General features: G+C 40.5%; 1 protein-coding gene across 1 annotated transcript in view; it reads right to left on the bottom strand.

The window, feature by feature from the left end:
* Positions 1-323: 323 nt before the first annotated feature.
* TMEM57 (transmembrane protein 57) overlaps positions 324-18,845 on the bottom strand; it is a gene marked incomplete at its 5' end in the record, with an annotated part of 19,185 nt that continues 663 nt past the window's right edge. Inside the window, 9 exons of the mRNA XM_010183815.1 lie at positions 324-1,528; positions 2,649-2,823; positions 4,240-4,360; positions 5,100-5,282; positions 5,478-5,636; positions 13,533-14,028; positions 14,507-14,685; positions 16,833-16,956; positions 18,534-18,660. Coding sequence (XP_010182117.1) covers positions 1,326-1,528; positions 2,649-2,823; positions 4,240-4,360; positions 5,100-5,282; positions 5,478-5,636; positions 13,533-14,028; positions 14,507-14,685; positions 16,833-16,956; positions 18,534-18,660 — 1,767 coding nt within the window. The remainder of the gene's footprint in view (positions 1,529-2,648; positions 2,824-4,239; positions 4,361-5,099; positions 5,283-5,477; positions 5,637-13,532; positions 14,029-14,506; positions 14,686-16,832; positions 16,957-18,533; positions 18,661-18,845) is intronic.

The raw sequence follows: 18,845 nt of genomic DNA, 5'->3' as shown, positions 1-18,845 counted from the left end.
CCAGAGTCCACTGCGTGTTTGCAAAATTATCCCGTTGGGGTTATAGTTTTGCCAGTTTCTGATATAATTTTGCTTCCCACCCCTCCAATCCCCACCCTGGGGACATCTGAGCCGCTTCAGAAGTCGCCAGTGCAGACACTTCCTACCCATGTATAAAATACGTTTTAATTTAAACCTTTGTGCAATTTATGAGTTTCCTCTAAAACTCCTTAAAAAGGAAAAAAAAACCAAACTCCTTGGCACAAAAGCTGAAAAAGGTTCAGCTCCGTTCCCATTGTCAAACACAAGGTGACATAAAGTGTAAATCACAGGTGAATAAAATAAAAAAAACCCAGAACTGCAGCTTTTATTAGCCAGCTTTACAGTCTCTTGTATACAGTACATTGCACAGTTCCGCCTTCACAATAACGCTGCCTGGAGTAATATTGTGCCTTCCACGATGCAGTATAATCAAGGCAAGTTACAGAACACTGCTGAGTTTATATCCAAATAAACAGAAGATGTAACCTTGGTTTATAATGAACATCCAAATTACCATGTACAATTTGCAGTAGACTCTGTAATGAGCTTGATATATAAGCTAGATGACAGTGAAGGGGGAAAAAATAGTTTAAACCATCAAGTTTCCTCTTGAAATGTCTTTTCCCAAGGCACTGTGAACAAGACTGTGAGCAATTCTCAAGGACTAAAAACACCAATGGGAATATAAATATTTCACACAACAACCACCGTCACATCATCAGCTATTTGCTTATTCTCTCCCTTAAACAACGCCCCTGAAATTTGTTTGGTCCTTTGAGGGGTAACCAAATTATCTTCCGCAACATCACGTATCTGTACGTAATACATCTAGAAATCAAAAGCTTTGTTAGATTATTTAACCCTTTCGCTGTAAAAACTAAAAAAGGTTTTTCCCTCACTATTTCTGCATGAATCGGCAAATTCAACTCGATTATTTCAAAACAAAAAAAAAGAAAAAGAAAAAGAAAGGGTTCAAAATCAAGCAAAGCCCTGTATTTTTCAAGAGGAAACCATGCAAGAGTACATAAAAAGGCAAAATTGGCTACTTGAAAACCAAGAATCGTTTTGAATGCATTGGCCAAGGAAAAGAAATTGCAAAGTTCTGTGAGGTTTTCTAAAAATTTACAAGAAAAACCAATGGGCAGTTCTAGTCAATCCAGATGTTCTTTTATCCTGTTTTTAAATGACAACAAATACAGTCTCACACAATACAATTTCATCTCGACTGCAAGAGACACTCCTGTGTGATGCCTTCAGCATGACAAAAATTACTGGGCAAAAAAAAACAAAAGAAAGATTGGCATTCATTTCTTCAAGGGCTGATAAACAGAGGCATTGGGATCAAGTCCAGAAGGGCTGGTCTCCACAAATTTGGAAGAGTAATGTGGGGAAACAGGACTCAGAGTGCTGGTGGCTGCAGTGTACGTTATGCTGGGCATTACTGCCATAACTTCTGCAATCTTCTGTTTTAGGTCCTTGATTTCCTGATCTTTTTGAATGATTTGCCCTGGAAACAGCAAATAACAGCACTCAGAACCAGCAGCATGCTTGCACCCTGCAACAAATAAGCTAAGAGGCATTGAAATAAAACATCCAGTGATGTAACATGGCATTGGTAAAAGCAGAACTTGGGTAACTCTTGGTTTGTGTTGAGGAATTGTTTAATTACCTCCAGTTACCACCTAATACGACGAGATACAGCAGATTTTGTGTTGTTTGGATTCACAGCTGCACCTCACCAAAAGATTATTCCTACGGCTCAACTTCTCTGCACTTTTCCATTCACATTTTTCAAGCACCTCACAGGAGCACAAGCGTTTGCTTATTAAATGTGATATTTACTTCATTTTTAAAACTGCCCTATTCGCATCATTTTCCTACTCACATCACTACAGTGATTTATGTCACTGCGCAGAGAAACAGCAGTGAAATGAAACAAAAACCAACCCCCTCTAATCAAATCTTCCTGCAACCAGGCAAACTTCTGCAAAGAAACTGAAGAGGTACTAAACCAAGAGGGTATTTAATTTTGCTTCAAGGTTTGCACAGCTGAACAAAGGAGTCTGGGCAGGGTTTTATGCTGGCTTTATGCTCCCTCTGGTGGCTGCAGCGCCAGCCCAACACTGACACCAGCACCCACACCTCACCAGCGTGAAGTTTAAAACACGTTGGGGGTTTTGGGCGCTTTGGTTGCTGGGTTTTTTGGGTTTTTTTCTCCCCCACATTTAGCCTGTATTTACTTCAGGAGTATCATAATATTATTGGGATTCAAGGACAGGGGCTTAACAGATGGCAGTGATTATTTTATCTTCTAGCTCTTTAAAAAAAGTCCTCCAGCTTCAAGGTAATGGTTTATGAAAATGTAGAAAATCATCATAAATTAACTTAAATGCCCATCTTGACATTTACTGTCTTCAATTTAATAGCTTGGGGAAATAAGGGCAGCTGATCAGCCGAACTGCTTAGGCTCACATTCACAGCAACAAAAACCCACTGAAAGCCGAAATGCTGAGCAGGGGCCATAGCCCTCCCCTAAATCAAAAGGGAGGGTATTCTTTCTGTCACGTTCTCGCATCTCAGTCAGTACTACATGTTGAATTATGTTGAATTAAACTATCCCACATTACCTTGGGCAATCTCAAGCTGCCGTTTTGCATCTCCTAACGCAGAGAACAGATCCAGCTTGATTCTTGTCTCTGCACTCAGGCTGTTCTCTAAGTGCTGTGTTTTATCCTGCATGGCTGAAAGTGCTGACATTAACACCTCCGTATCCTTCTCGTTTTCCTTGTACTTCCGCAGCTCCTGCAGGAGTAATTAGGACACACGTTACTCTCCTCGACATCACACATGAGATACACCGAGAAATCTTTCTCTTCCCCGCAGCACGCTGCTGGGCCTGGTATTAATACTGTAAAATTAAAATGATGGTTAATTAAGGACACTGTAATATTACCTCCAGTAATTATACATGGCCATCATACAAGTGATTAAAGCCATATTGTACAGTGCATAATTACAGTGCGGTGAGCAAATATCACTTACTGTGCTTCTCAGCCCTCTATCATCTGCATCAAGACCCTCCACCCAAAAACCCTCCTCAGCACTTCCTGGTGCCAGCCCAGCAGCCACACAGTGGAAACAGAGAGACTTCCCACCACCAAAATGGCTAAAATGGGAACTGATCTCTTGCTGGACAGCTTAAAATGATATTAAATAAGTATTGGAAGCTATTTCAGTTGGCTGATGAGAGGGATTTCTTTATCTCAGAATACTTCTTGCATTGAACCTAACTGTGGTGCAAACCCAGAAATTTAGAGAAGAGAAAAGGAGGGAGCACAAAGTATTTAGCATGGAGAGCCAACTGTGGCTGGGAACTATGGGTTAACATTTTGACTAAGGAAAGAAGAAATACTATATACAAAAAAATCTATCCTTTTAAATGAAGAAACAGTAATACAATGGGGAACTAGTAAAGCCTGTGACAAAAAGCTTCTCCAACAGTTTGAAGATGGTAATAAAATGAAAAAGCTCAATTATAGCTGGTTTTCATCATTTGAAAGCCATGGATAAACCAAACTTGTTTTCAAGGGTTTGGTAAAACCAGAAACAAGGCTGCATATGTTATCTGGAAACAAGTTCACAAGAACACCGGGTGGATTTTGAAGAGTGTCTCAAAAGCCACAAGACATTAAAAATAAATATTCATGCAAATTGTCAGTTGACAGACCAAGTGCATCTTTAGGAACAGACATTTAAAAGGAGTAAGGTCAACTTCAGCTCACACATTTGAGTTCCTAAATTCTAACATGCCAGACAATGTGTCTGCTGCCAGCCTACCACGATGTACTTTCAATATTCAAGCACTTTCATCAAAAAAATATGCCTGGCCAGTGAAATTGATAATGATACAGACTGGAAACAAGCTCCTCACATTAGACAAAAAACGTTGAGAGGATTATTATTTTCAATCTACCCAGACCATTGATTTGGGGGGAAAAATAATCTATTAATTTAAACAACTGAGTGGCGTGGAGCTGAGACGATTAACCTTCCTGATAGCAACTTTCTTACAAAGCCTGATGCAAGGAGTGCAAGACAGACATCTGAAGAGCGTAATTCTTGAAGGTGTTGATTGCCTCTTATGTAGATCCACCCATTTCAGAGGGCTGAAAGCACTCCTTGTGCTGCTGATCTCAGCCCCTGGTGCTTTCTCATTACCTGAACTTTCATTTCTAGCTCTCGTATCTGATCTTCTTTCAGCTTTATGTCGATCGTTAGCTTCTTGCACTCTGTCTCCAGCTCTCGGATACGATTTCGTAAAGTTTCAGTACATTCTCCCCTGCAGAAAAAAACATGAAAAGAGAGGAGGATGAAATAAGAATGAAGCTGTCATTCCTGAACGGTTTCTAATATGAAAATTAATATAATGTGGAAGGATAAAAAGAGGAAGCTAACTTTGTTCTTTTCAGCAAGAGAATTTCCTTTATGGCAACGATGCAAGACAGTGCAAAAAGTTACCCAATGTTATGCCTCAAGTGTTAAGAAATCTGGAATATTTATGAAATATGGAGAAGAGACAAGCAGAAATAATTCTTTTTAGACATTTGGAGCGCTGCAGATTAATGTCATCCACACTCGTGCCATGCTTTCATCTAGAAAACCTTCCCATCTGTACACCTACGGTACTACTGAGACACCAGTGCGCTGAGCACCGGTAGCCATTGGCCAGAGCAGAAGATATGAAAGAGATGAGATCAGGACAGTATTTTGGCCAATGTCATTCCATGAATTCACAGACCCCACACCTCTGTTACCACAATCAAGGCACAGCAGGTAATTTGGAGCACGTTCATCCTTTATACTCTGCAAATGTAACGTATGTGGGTACTGAGACTCAGCTGCAGGGAAGGAGGTCTCCCAGTCCTCCCATTGCCTTAACACAAATACAGATTTATTTTTTTTTAAAAAAGTCAAATACAGACTACTCCTTTATGTACAGAAGCATGAAAAATGCCTCCCCAAAGCACATTTCAGTAATTTTCTGGAGTTCAGCCTGCTTCTGGGGCAGAACAAAGTACCTTGTAGCAGCAGCAAACGCGACAGCACGTGCAGCAGTTGCTTCTTCCAACTTCTTCCTTTTCTTTTCTTCCATTAATTGCTTTTCTACAAAGGCTCGTGCTTCCTGCTCTGCCTTGAGTTTCTTCTCCAACTGACTGATCATCTGTTTGTCTTTTTGTTTCATTTGTACAGCATTGTGTAATCTGGAAGGTAACGGGTAGGGGATTTAATGGAGGATTTTATTTACTGAAATTAAATTGCTGTCAATGGTCCCAAATGAGTCTCGCTGGATTTGCAGACAAGTGCCTCAAATTTTGTAGAATCTTAACATAATAACGCCCCTTTACCAGACCACAGTCATCAGTAATGGATTCACAGAGCTGTGTAGAAGCACCTACTTGTTCTGAAGCAACTCATTTTCCTGCCGGAGCTGCCCGATTTCAGACCGAATTCCCCGCTCTGTGTTCGTCAGAGAACTGATCTGACTGCGCAGCTCCTGCTCGATCTGCCTGCTCGCTTGCAGGTCAGCCTTTAACTTCTTAATGTCTTGTTCCAACCTAAGAGAGACAATTTTAGGAGACAATTTCAACTTCGTTTTCCCAGTTACCCAAAGGTTCAAACACATTCTATAAAAATAAGCAGAGTAAACATCACACCATCTGCCAACCCCCCAAACCTTGATTCTCACAATAATAAACTCTCAGAAATTATGTCTATCCTTGCCAAACAATAATAATGTTTTACATAACTATACATACACAGCTCCATGTATAGCTACACACACACACACTGCATAACCTCCCACTGGAATTTTGTTTTCCTCCATGCCCTGCAGAGTTGTAAAGCAAATCCCATGGCATCGTATTTACCCATCTCACTTCTGCTGGAAGGGGAAAAGTCTGAGAAGTTGTAAAGCAGGACAGGTGCACGTAGGACCCAATTTTACTCTTCTCCACAAATTATGAGTTTCATTTGCTAGCTTCAGCCGAGCTATGGAGCATACTGCTGAATTCTCACCTAAGTGCTTTTATTTTTTCCTCTTTCTTGAAGTACACGATGTGCGTGTTGAATAAAGAGTACGTGTTAAGTCATCCACAGCTCAGGAGTCAGTAAATTTAGTTTTAATTGCTCCTGAGCAGAGACCATCTGCTACACGCTTAGTTGTAGATTTAGAAAGTTCCTGAAGACTCGTGCAAGCTCATGAATTACAGTATTTTCTACCAAGATTGGTTAAATACACCACAAATTTTTACAGAGAAGCCCCCAGCTCACCTTAATTTTTTCCTCATATTTTCAAAATACGATTATTGAATAAGAACACATCGCAGGTGAATAACAAACCCTTTTAAATAAGTATGTAACACGCTGCTTATGAAAGCAAATACGCCTCTCAGTCATTCACACATAATCCTCGTTTGCTCCGCCAGTTATTGATTTAAGAGTTTTTAAATGCTCATAAAGAAGATTAAGGTGGTTTTATTTCCTAAAGTCCCATACTGAATTAGTGGTAGTCGAACATTAAGACTTGGGGAAATCAGTCACAAAAGTCAAAATGAACTGCCCTTATTGACCCTCAGCAGCACAGATGAATGGTTATTGCTTTTTGTCCCCATAATGGAAACACTTGGCTCTTTTGGGCTTTGGTGTAGGAAATTCTCAACCTAAAATGCTCGTGAGAGATGTGACGATAGGAGACATAAGAACATCCATGCGAATGAATCAAAAGGTTAAATGTGGAATCGTCAAACTCATGGAAATTCATAAAAGTACGTCTGTAAAAGGCTGAAACCGGACCAAAGGGGTCTGCTGGGTGAATTAACAGCAAGTGACGGCCTACACAGCGGCATGGTCTATAATAAACTCCTTAAATCAATGCTCAGATCCCACTCTCTACAGCTGTACTGAGCCATCTTTCTCGTTATACCTGAACTGCCCCACTGGTAGGATTAATTCCCTTTTACATAGGATAAATTGTGGTCAAATGTCTCCTTAAAAAGAAAAAAAATACAACCCAACTTATACTTAGTAGGCAAAGAGTAATAGTGCAAAGCAAATACACATTTCATACTGGAGACCACAAACCAGTTCAATGCCTTGTACTTGGTGGTAGGAGGAAAAGAATTTGCAAACCTAACCAAATTTTCATGCATCTGTGTAATGATGGCACACAAACCAAAGCTGGAAACCCCAGCAGCAGCAGTTATCAAGTGTGTATTTAATAGTATAGTATGTATGCACTACATATCTTAAATTCTTAAATTTAATCATAAATAAGTGAAAAAAACGGCTGGTAGGACGATGTAAAGGAATGCACATAAATCACACACACTTTACACTGACCAGGATCCATAAATAATTTCTATGTCTCTACAATAAAGTGGTAACTGTGAAAATAAGACACCTGTAAATAGCCTTTTCCCTGTAACTAAGCCTATGGCAAACTTGCTCATATATGATATACCAGGATTTATTTGGGGTATTTAGTACTCCAGAAAAAGCAGCACTGATCAGGTAAAGCCCAAATAAATCAGAGGTCTGGCACGGGACAAACTGAATTGGTATTTCTGGCAAAGGAGCACTGACATTAGTTCAAACTCCTGAAGCCATCTGGTTCATGGCATCCCTGCTGCTCTCGGTGCTCATGGGGCCGGTCAAGACCAGGCTGGAAAGAAAGCTGAAACCTGTGTGATCTGTGACCAGAAAGGAACCAAACCAGGAGGAAATATGTGAGGCTGCAAGCCACAGCCTGCCTTTGTACTCAGCACAGGTAAAAGCATTCAACCAGAACTGCAGGCATTGAATTTGTGAGAATCGGGATCAGGAAGTGTTGCACACCCAACAAATCACTCAAATCCTGCCTGAGCACAGAGCCAAAGCCCCATGGATGCCCTCTCCACCTGAAGTATTCTCCAAACGTCAAATATTCAACCTTGTACTCTAAGAACTACAGGGGACTTTGGGTAACTTCTACAGGACATCAAGACCAACCTGCTGTTCGTTGTGACTTTCAGTGCAAATCACAAAAGTCAGGATTAAACTCAAGAACTGATCAAACTCCGGGTGCTTCCATCATTGATGGAAAACCAGCAGCCACAGCACTAAAACACATCCAGAAGACCATGTACCGATAGGATATCGCTGGCTACGAGCAGCTGGTGCTGGTCACCTACAGCCCTTCATTTGCCAAGTGCTGCACAGAGGAGTTTCTTTTTGCTAGAAGCTGCTAGCAGGTGTAAAGTGGGAATGTGTACCTTGTGTCCATGAAAACACAAACACTCTGATTTATTAACACCACAAACCAGCTCAGGAGTGAAAGGGCAGCAACGTAACCGGTTCGACTGACTCTAATCAAGGGGTTCCCATATTCCACACCCCTGAATTTTTCAGACCACCGTGCAGTAAGGAGGAGTTTTTATTCTGCTGTGAAGCAATCACTCCTATCAGTACAGCTGACCCAACTTTAACAGTTGAAAGATGGAATAGCACATGTAAAATGTAATCAATGTACGTGCAGTGTGTGATCTGCTATTGTAGGGCAATTCCAACGGGGCAGAAGAGAGTTAGTACGGAGAAAATGAATCTCTTCCAAGTCAACGGCAGACAAAACCACTGGAAATTTATCTGTCTACGGCCTCATTTAGAATAAGCTTTAAATTGAGATTTTACCAGATTTCAATTACTCCTTTTCATTATGCTGCAGTTTTTGCTATAGCTTTAAATACCAGAACAGACGTTTTCTGCAATTTATAGAGCAAATAAATGCTCTTTACAACCTAAAAATGAGTTAGGAGGCTAATAATCCATCACAAGGCAAGGACCAAATGTTTCCTATGTGGTTTCTCTCCCAGACCTGCCACAATTAAGAGGTACAACTTCATTAAAAATAAAATAATTAAAATAAAAGAGACATGAAGTCGTTTCCCCTCAAAAACCACACGTAGTCCTTGCATCCTCTGGTGTGTGACCACGTTCGTACCCATCCTATAAAGTCCAGTCAAACATTTTCAGCCTAAAAAGTTCCTCCTGTGCAACACCCAACCAAAGCCCTTCTCAGTGCGCAGACAGAGGTCATCCATCATTTGCAGAGAAGTACAAGGAGATTAAAACACCCTTTCTGTTGCCCCCTTCCGCAAATGAAAGCACATCATCGAGGTAAACCAATACCATGTGATAAAAGCAAGCTTTGCTGCTACCAGCTTTCCCTCCTCCCCTCTGCAATCATCTGCACTACTGCGACAATGATAAATGACCCAATAAGGCAGCTTTTTTAGTATTATTATTCTTTCTACCATTTCATTTTCTGCTTAAGTCTCTTCTTTCCAAGCATACTGGAAAATGTTTTTTAAAAAAGGGGGGGGGGGGTGAAGAAAACTTGGAGTTCTAGAAGATGCTTTTCTCTACTGCTGCACAAACTACAAGTCATGTTGAGACACGACTATTTTAAAATGAGGGGTTAGTTGCAGTTTATTACTCTGTGCTGTTTATACAACCAAGGCCAATGTCTTTCAGTTTGTCATTACTGTAAGTGCAGATTTACCCGTTTTCTTTTCTCAGCAGTACCACACACCATTCCTGAGCTCACTGATGAAGAGAATTAATCAGTAATCACCTCCAAGACTGACTATTTCTCCAAATGCTTCAGGGAAGATTGATGGAGCAACTTAAAGAGAATTCAATTCAGCTTAATCCTCCTAAGTATTGATAACTGGTGAATAACATTTCCTCCTTGCTTCGTTTACTCAGTTAATGCAATTCCATAATCACCTGGCAATAGCACACAAATTAAACACAATTTCTATAAAACTTTAACAAGAACCCTTGAGGCTTTTCTTGAGACCCATTTTTTTTCCTTTGTTCGGTTCTAACCCAAACTTTTGGCACAAGGACCCACCACAGCGAACCCACTTCTCTGCAGCAGCCAATGCGACCCTGCAGCGTTGAGGTTCTCCTGCTGTAAGTGATGTGCTGTTACCAGCAGCTCCTCAGAGCATTTTTCATTACCAAAAAGACAGTAATCCACAGACAGAAAGCCAAGTTGGTTATTTTTCTCCTACCCAGAACTGATCTACGTAGCTGGCGTTTCAAAAGGCGATTCAGTTTCTGCCCAGTCCAAGCCTTGTGCTGACAGTGGCTTGAAAACTGCGAGAAGGATCGACTCCCAGATCTCTAATTCACATTCCCAACTCTTTTGCTTTCCTATTCTGTACTTCCCTTTACTCCCATCCTATTTCATGAAGCACTGGCCATCTCCCCCACCGCAGCTGACAGCAGAAAGCCGCCTGGTACACAAATGCCATTTCGGGTACCACAGAAGATGCACAACATTTAGCATCAAATGGGCACAAATTTACATTAAAACCTTCAAGTTTGCCTCCGCAGGTAACATCACATTTTAGGAGAGCAAAATAAAATGTGGTAAACCAGCCCTTTCTTCACAAATATTTTTCTTAGTTCAATTGCCAGGAGATGTCATTGTTATCTCTGCAAATAATTAGTACATGAGACAGCTTGTTTCAACACCTCGTGAGCCAAAGGCAAGACCTCTATGGATACAAACAGCTTTGCCAAGCTGCACTGCCAGTTTTTGGTCTGCTTTTTTCAGTTGCTGGGTTTTTTTGGTTGTTTTTTAAGGGTAGGTAGAGGCAGGACACAATTATTCCTATGTAATACACAAATTAAAAAAAATAATTCTGTAGCAATTACAGCTCGGACTTGTTCCTTACGTGGACTCCCCAAAACATGAACAAAACCTGCAGCACCTCAGAAGTGGCAGTCACAAAGAGTACAACTTGCTCTGCACCTACTGACACACAGTATCAAGTGTACAGGGACACCGAGTTCTTCCCTTCACAGGATGCCAGACGTGTCCCTCCATGGGCCCACTTACCACACAGGGATGGGAAATAGGCAGCTCAGATCAGGGATTCAGTTATTAAGTGCTCAACAAACAGTGGATTTCAGCATCCATCAGAAGCAGATATTCATTTCAACTGCAGGAACACAAAAACCTAAGATGGAGATAACTTTCAAGGCTGATCAGCAGGGACAGAGCCTCTTGAATCCCTCTGCTTTAGCTCACAGCATGACAATAATATAACACGATATTCACTGCAATACCTAGAGATGGGGAGCAGTAACTTCCTCCCCAGAAAACTAAATACACACACACTAACCATCTACCAGACAGAACAGAAATAAAACCCTACTATTTCAAATAAGGGTAATAGCGTATGTACAAAATATCAATTTAAATTAATTAGCAGTACTCCTTCAGATATAAATGTCACATCAAGTATTTAAAAGTTAACAAGCATGCAAGACTGTCTTGTTCTCAAAAAACCTCAATCTTGACTGTCTTGAATAACCCCTGTTAATCCGAGTCCCCAGCAATCCTAAGGCATACTTTACATTTAATACTGGTTAGTCAGCTCAGGGAAATCATTTGTGAACACAAAAGGAAAGCAGCTTGGCTTTGACATCCTGCTGCGAGTCTGCTGGACACGGAGTTATAAAAAGCATCTTTATTTGGAAGCTGAGCAGATCTGATCTGAAAGTCGGACACAAACGCAGGACTTCACACAGCCCTTTGCAGGGTACAGCACTGATGCAGACTGGAAGCTTAATAAAGGGGAATGAGTAACACTACTGGAAGTGGAAAAGATGATGAACAAACGCCTCGCACTCCAGGGACGGGATAACTGACAAGTTAAAAGAATAAACATGAATTTTTGTATTTAAGTGCATTCCATCCCATCCAATTTGTCAGGTAGGTTTATGCTTCTATTGGTGTAGGAGACATACTCAATCTGAACCAAAGCAAGATTTCATGAATTATTTCAGTCATCTACGTTTGCAAGAAGCTGTGAGCAGCGACACACACCACGCTGGTGTTTTAAGTGCTCCTGGCTTGCCTGCCCGGGGAAATCAATGCACAATAAGCAGCTACACAAATCCATAGCACAACAGCCACATCACACCCACGCATCGCATAGAAACGCTTGACAAACAAAAGACTGAAGTGGTTTGATTTGCTTGCAGGGCAGAGTAAGGCTACACTGCACAAAGGCACTTTCTGAGTACACTAAATGTGTACAGCATCCCTTCCCAGTGAATTGAAGGAGTCAGAATTCTGTGAGGGCACAGGCTAGTTTATAAATCATATAAAGAGTACAGAGATCCCCATGTGAAAGTGGCAATGTAGAAATACAGCAGTCATATACACGCTTATTTACAGGCAGCTCTGCTGAAGCCAGAGCCATCTGCAGCCCATTAATCTTGGCTGAATTTGATTCAGGGATTGGATTGATTAGCTGGTATCTCATTTGCTTCATATAGGTTCTCTACAGACAATAGGTATCAATTAGTTTGGATATTTAATTGGCAGACGGATGCCAATCAGTGGCAGAGTGATTATTAGAGGAGAAAATAATATTTCACTTGAAGTAATTGTATTCGCACAGCACAAATCCTCGGAGGCAGACCAGAGTCAAAAGTCCAATTATCAGAAGGTACCTGCAGGGAAAACGAACCCAATCTGCCAATTAAGTTGGCCAACAAGGATTTGTTGCCCAAAGAGTGTTCAGCACAAAAGGGAAGGAAAAAGTGAGACATAAGCCAGGAAAGTGCATAATTGTGCAATAGTTTTGTTGTAGACATATCTCTGTCCCCATTTGGAGCAGTTACACACTGCCTCTTTCTTACAAGTACTTGCTCTGGTAACGCATGACACCACCATACGTTTCAGGACTTACATGCTGTAGGTGTCCAGCTGCATTTCATAAATACATCTTTAAACTTCAGATAAGCAGACGTAAAGATGTGACTTTTCCAATCTTTACAGTTTACAAGGCAGCCAAATTAAATCCCTGTGACCTCTACTTAAACCCATCAGGCAGCAGGTATGCAAGTGGGAATCTGAACTTAACCACTTTAAGGAGTTAAGTAGCTGATATTTGCATCTATACTCAGCAATTGAAGATTAACACAAAAGTCAAACATTTAAAGGGGAAAAAAAAAAACCCCGTAACAAACCAAAATGAAAAAATTAAGACAAAAGCACCAGTTCAGGCACCAAACCCCAGTGAATTCCTGGAGATGTAAAGATTTGTCGAGAACACACCCAGTGAGCTCTGTGGTAATGATTGTCCACATTTCTCCCGTGCCTTCTACCAAATGATTGCCAAAGCTATTTATTACGCCTCACAACACCCCTGTGAGGTAGGTGAGCATCATGCACTGAGGTAGAAAGGAAGCAATTTGCTCAAGGCTGCAGAGCAAACCAGAGGCAAAAAAAGAGGACTAAAAGGCGCAGTTCCCAGTTATCTCATTCCATTAGGAGACAATTCTGTCCTCTCTGGGTGATCACAAGTTACATTTTCCTAAGAAAACAAAAAGAGAACCGATGGACTGGAACGAAGGGACAGGCTGTTACACAACGCTCAGATCCAACTTACCTTACCAGTGCATCTGGTTTGCTTAGCTGGTTGTTAGGAATACAATTTTCCATTAAGTCCTTGTGTGTGCTGGGGCTCTTGCTAGCACACTTCTGTTTTTTCTCGTTTTTAGTAGATGAGGAAGGGATGCTCCCGTTGGTTGCACTGTGACTGCGAGGCGAGGAGTTCACAACTCCGCTGACGTTTTTGTAATTTTTGGACGAGGCAGTGCATGAGTCCTCTTTTAAGAGGTTTTCTGTACTTCCTACAAGATCATTATTTAATCTTTTACTATTGATATGGTTTTCCATATATTCAATTTCTTGTATTTTAGAGTCTACAGGTTGCAAAATATTGTTGTTTATTCCAAGGTTGTGTTTCTTAGCATCCTTGTCCTTTTCTTTCCCTTTTTCTCTATATTCTAGCTCTGGCAACGTTGCAGATAATTTTTTATTGGCTGGAATGCCTCCATTGTGCTGCAAAAGCATTGAGGAATCCATATCAGATAATCCTTTGGCTGCTGCAACACCAAAATAAACAGAAAAAAGAGACTTAGTTCATTAAATCAATCAATGCTGTAACATACAAAGAAAAATCATTTAGTGCACATCAATAATTTCTGCAGAAAACAATCATTATTACAGTCTAGTTAGACAAGAAAATCAGAAGTCACATGTTTTTTAAAGGCATTTTGCTCATTCCAGGCAGGAAGCAGTAACCAAGGGATTTAATAATAAATACTGGTGCTTCGTAGAGCACCGACTACACTGATGCAGTTGCTAAAAAAGAACTAAACAGAGAGGACATAATTTATTTGTACTGTCAAGCCAACCACTGCCAAAATTGTTTTATTTCTGGCTCCTCCGTTTCCAAGTTCACTGTACTTTTATGAAAACAGCACGGCCTAAAGCAGCTCCTCCTTAGCAGGTTTTTCGGTTTGTTTTTTTCTAAATAGCAAATAGCAGCAAACACATGAAGTAAGAAGCATAACTTGCCTTCCTCTGCTTCCCTCTCTTGCCTCTGTAGCATCTGCTGCTCTGGGGGAAGAGCTTGCTGGAGGAGCTGCATGTAGAACTCATTCTCTTTCTGCACTTCTTTCTGCTTTCTTAAACGCATTTTGTAGCTGACGTAACTTTTGAAGCCAAAGCCCAAAGTCACAACAGGGTAGCCAATACTAAGGAAAAAAAAAAAAGAGCATTATTATTCCAAATACAACTATAATAGCAAATTAATGAATTGTAATAAATTATATGGCTATGAATACGTCTGGATTACATCTTTTCATAGAAAATTAGATATAAAATGGTTTTATTCTGTACTGCAATAAAGCTACAGTTCAAAAATGCAGGCATCACTTTATCAAGATAAAATTACAGTTCATTACAGGCAGCAATTAACAGCAGCATAGTTAAAGGATTATGACAAGGCAATTGCACTATGCATAGCAAAGACAGCTCTTAGACAAGCACTTGAGTAGGAATTGTGCATCTTTTAAGGAGCAAACAGCCAAATACTGCACAAGTTCCCAAGTTTTGTTCCTAAAAGGCCACGTAACATAGAAAACATTAAACTAGGGAGTGTGTTAACAACATTCATCCGGAACAGAGCAAGCAGAAACTGATCCTGAGCTCCGTTTTTTCGCATGCCAAAATTAAGAGTGAGTCCCTTTTCCACTACTCTTGAAAGCTGAGACAAAACAATCTCTCCAAAATCCCACCTCCAGCACAGGCCCTGATTTCTTCTCACCACAGCAGGGGCTGAGGAACCAGAGTTGGAGGAGCCACAGGAACGAACACCTCTGGGGCTTCAGCATTGCGGCAGGGACCAAGGCCGTGAGCTGAGGTGCCAGCACCCACCCTGGTACAGCCAGAGGGGACCCTGGAGGATGGCCCCAGTGCCCGTCTGCCTCTGCAGGGGGGTGGCCACAATGAAGACATCTTTTGTGGGCGTTTGGAAATTCCTCATTTCAAAAACTGACCTTGAGGCTGTAAGCAAAAACCATCTAATCTCTAAACTTAGTTCTTCCACTTCTCTTACTGACAGATAAGATATGAAGAATTTCACTTCCAGCCAGACTCTGCTGCTCCATTCGTTGATGGGGATGACAGAAGCAACTTTTGAATTATATTTTATGTATCAACTTCACCGTGCAGGATTTAAGTATTCTTATTAGCTTGTGACAGCTGCACCAACACAGAATGCTAACAAATCACGCCAGTGTATTTATAAACAAGAATATTTGATCAATGAGCAAACATCCCTGTATAAAAATAAATATAGCTTTGACAAGTATTTTAACAAAGCAAAGAGAAGTTGCATTTTAAACGCTGAAGGTGTCCTAGATCAGGGAGAAACTCAGATGTCGATGACTATTAACTGTTAAAATCTTCCCATTCTTTGCTCAGTAATAGCACTGTGCAAATTGCATTTCTGAGGAAGCTGCCAGGATGCAGGAATCATTTGCATACACATCTGACATGATCTCTGCCAATGCTGCTTTTGTAAGGCCGTGTAAAGCCAGCTGTAGCTACAGTGCTGAAACTCTGACGATGACAAGCTGAAATGTTTGCATCCAATTCAGCAGCAGCAAGACCTTTCTTCACAGCTCCTGAAGTGCTTTAGTAGCCTATTATAGAATTTAATTAGCATTTCAGGGGTTTATTGCACAGTGTAGACAATATAAATTAAAATGACAGATGTCTGTCTAATTTATTGGCAACTGTATCACAGGGAATTGGACCAAATGACTCCAGAAAAAACAGGACACATTTTAAACACTGCCTGATCGATCCATATTACACTAAAAACTTGGAGAATAAAAGTGCATTTCTTCCAGATATGGATACTCTGCAGTGAGGTCTTTTGCCTGAAGTAATTTTTATCACTTCCAAATAAGTTGTGTAATAAGCAGTGCTTGTTTTGTATTTTCTGTCATGGTTTTCAACCTGAAGTTTATTCACTTCCTCTGGTGTATTGAGAAGAAAATTTTCACAATGTGACACATAAATTACCAGTGAAATTTTTTCCCCCTATTTTTCCCATCTATGCATTACAGAAATACAAAATTTGTGAACTGATGACAAGAAGGCATGTTAGGAATAGCCATGCTACAAATTCCCTACAGCTCACAAGCTGTATCTTCAGAAAGGCTGTACTTGGTTAATGGTTTAGCATACATTTCTCATGCAGTACTTCACGACGGATGTGTGAGGGGAGAACTGAACAGCCAAACCCTCAACCAAAATAAAAAGCCCTGAATATTAATTTCCCTGGTGAAATAAACATGAATAAGGAGAGAAAAAAAAACACCAAACCACTTACCAGTGTGCTGCAAATGGACGACAAAGGTCTACATGGAAGTTTTTTAAATCTTTAAATCTAATGGCTGCTTCAATATAAACAAAAAGTATCCACAGTGATACTGTTGGTAAGCACACACCCCTCTCTATTGAGAGAAGAGAAGAAGGGAGAAACACCTTAGTAATGTATTACAAGCGACAAATACTTTAAAGTTATTTCTAAAACATCCCAAAAGTCAAGGGAAAATTTTCAGACAGACATACAGGGTATTGTAAGAGGGTTTTTTTTCAGAATAAAATATCTCGGATGTCTTTATTTTAATCCAACTCTAAACTCTTGTCTCCTTATCTTGCTTTATTACTTTTATAAGACATCAGTGAAAAATAACAGATGCCCAGCTAATGAAATAGCTTGGCACAAAACCCTATACAGAGGAGGAACACAAATGGAAGAAACTGCAGAAGATGAGGTAATGTTACAGCTTATGATGTTTGAGTCAGAAGTGGGGAGCTTGGACTACTTTTTCACTCCAAGTTAGGGCTATCTTAGTGTGAGCAGTGAGCAAATCGGCTGAGAAAACAGCAGTGAGCAAGCAGCGCGCTGGTTACTCCATATACAGTAACACAGACACCAGCCTGCGACTCCAAACTCTGCTCAGGGGAAGGTTTGGGACGCTGTATATTGATTTTTATCTCCAGCGCTGCCACTGAGAATGTAAAATAGTAGCCAAGCAAAACTAAGGTCTTAAACCTCTTGGTCAACGGAAAGCGCCACTGTTGCTTGCAATATATCCACCATAAATGTCCACAAATCAACTCCAGTTACATGCCACAAGCTTCATAAAAACAAACAAAGTTCTTGATCACTTACTGACACCAACATATTAGGTGTTGATTTGGAGATAGGTCTCAAATTTGAAGCTAAAAAGAGCATTAAACTTGGTCTCTCTTGAATAGCTGCACTATGTATGAGAAGCCTAGAACAGAAACTCTCAGCCTAAAGGGCCTCAACGTTTCAGCTAGGTAGAAATCACCTAAAAAGATCATAACTTCCATGAAAAAGTAAAAATTAGCAAGTTCCCATCAGCTTAGGTGAGCATTTAAAAAGAGGAATCCCTAAGGTTGCACTGAATTAAAATATTAAACAAGCTCAGTAGCTACAGTTAAAACAGGCCCGTCAGGTTTCTCCTTCAGGGTTTCTAAACATCAGCTCCGAGAACAACTTCAGATAACGCTTTAACATCTTAATACAATCCTAAAAATAACTCCAGGTTTTAAAACGTATTTTAAATTGGGCAGCAACTGGTTCACAGCATCTTCCATTAGCTCCCACATTGTCATTATTAGAAATGACTAACTTGTCAGAGAGATGACTGCTTTCACCGGGTAAGCTGAGAAATGATCCATGCTACCCTGCGAATTCTTGTGAGCTGATGGCAGGTCTAACGTGAAATATCACAAAAGCCCTAAATCCCAAGCACTTGGGTAGGAAAAAGTTACCTCTACAATAAAATATTAAAAAATTCAAGTCTTATTCCTAACATTTTCTCATTGAGGGAAAGATATATACGGAACCCATGTAAATTATTAGTGCTCATGCAAACTAAACCACCTCCCCTCAATCCAACTGCTGCCCCAAAACTCAAAAACCCAAGGAATTATTACAAAAGCTGTAAGATACATATTGAGATCAGGAAGCTGTAATTAAAGAACAGTGACCTACCTGTGTGCCAAACATATTGTACCCAAACGTACGTGCTGGCAGCAAAGAACAGCCATTGTATGGGGATGAAGAGCAGACATATTATATTTGATGTGAATGCTACACAAACAAAAAATACTGAAAAGGCCTAAAAGAAAGGAGGGGTGGGGAGGAAAAGAAGAGTATTTTTGTTTATTCCAGCAAATATTACCAGTTTATTTATTAATGGTGACACCACAATGATTTCAACATAGAAATACCAGTGTTGTTTATAATCAGCGCAAAGAAATGGAGCAGCCTCGCCAATGAAAGTACAGCCTTAGCCAAGAGAGA

This window comes from Mesitornis unicolor, unplaced genomic scaffold (assembly GCF_000695765.1).
Source record: "Mesitornis unicolor isolate BGI_N332 unplaced genomic scaffold, ASM69576v1 scaffold28264, whole genome shotgun sequence".
NCBI lineage: Eukaryota > Metazoa > Chordata > Aves > Mesitornithiformes > Mesitornithidae > Mesitornis > Mesitornis unicolor.
This window is presented reverse-complemented; position numbering and strand designations above follow the sequence as displayed.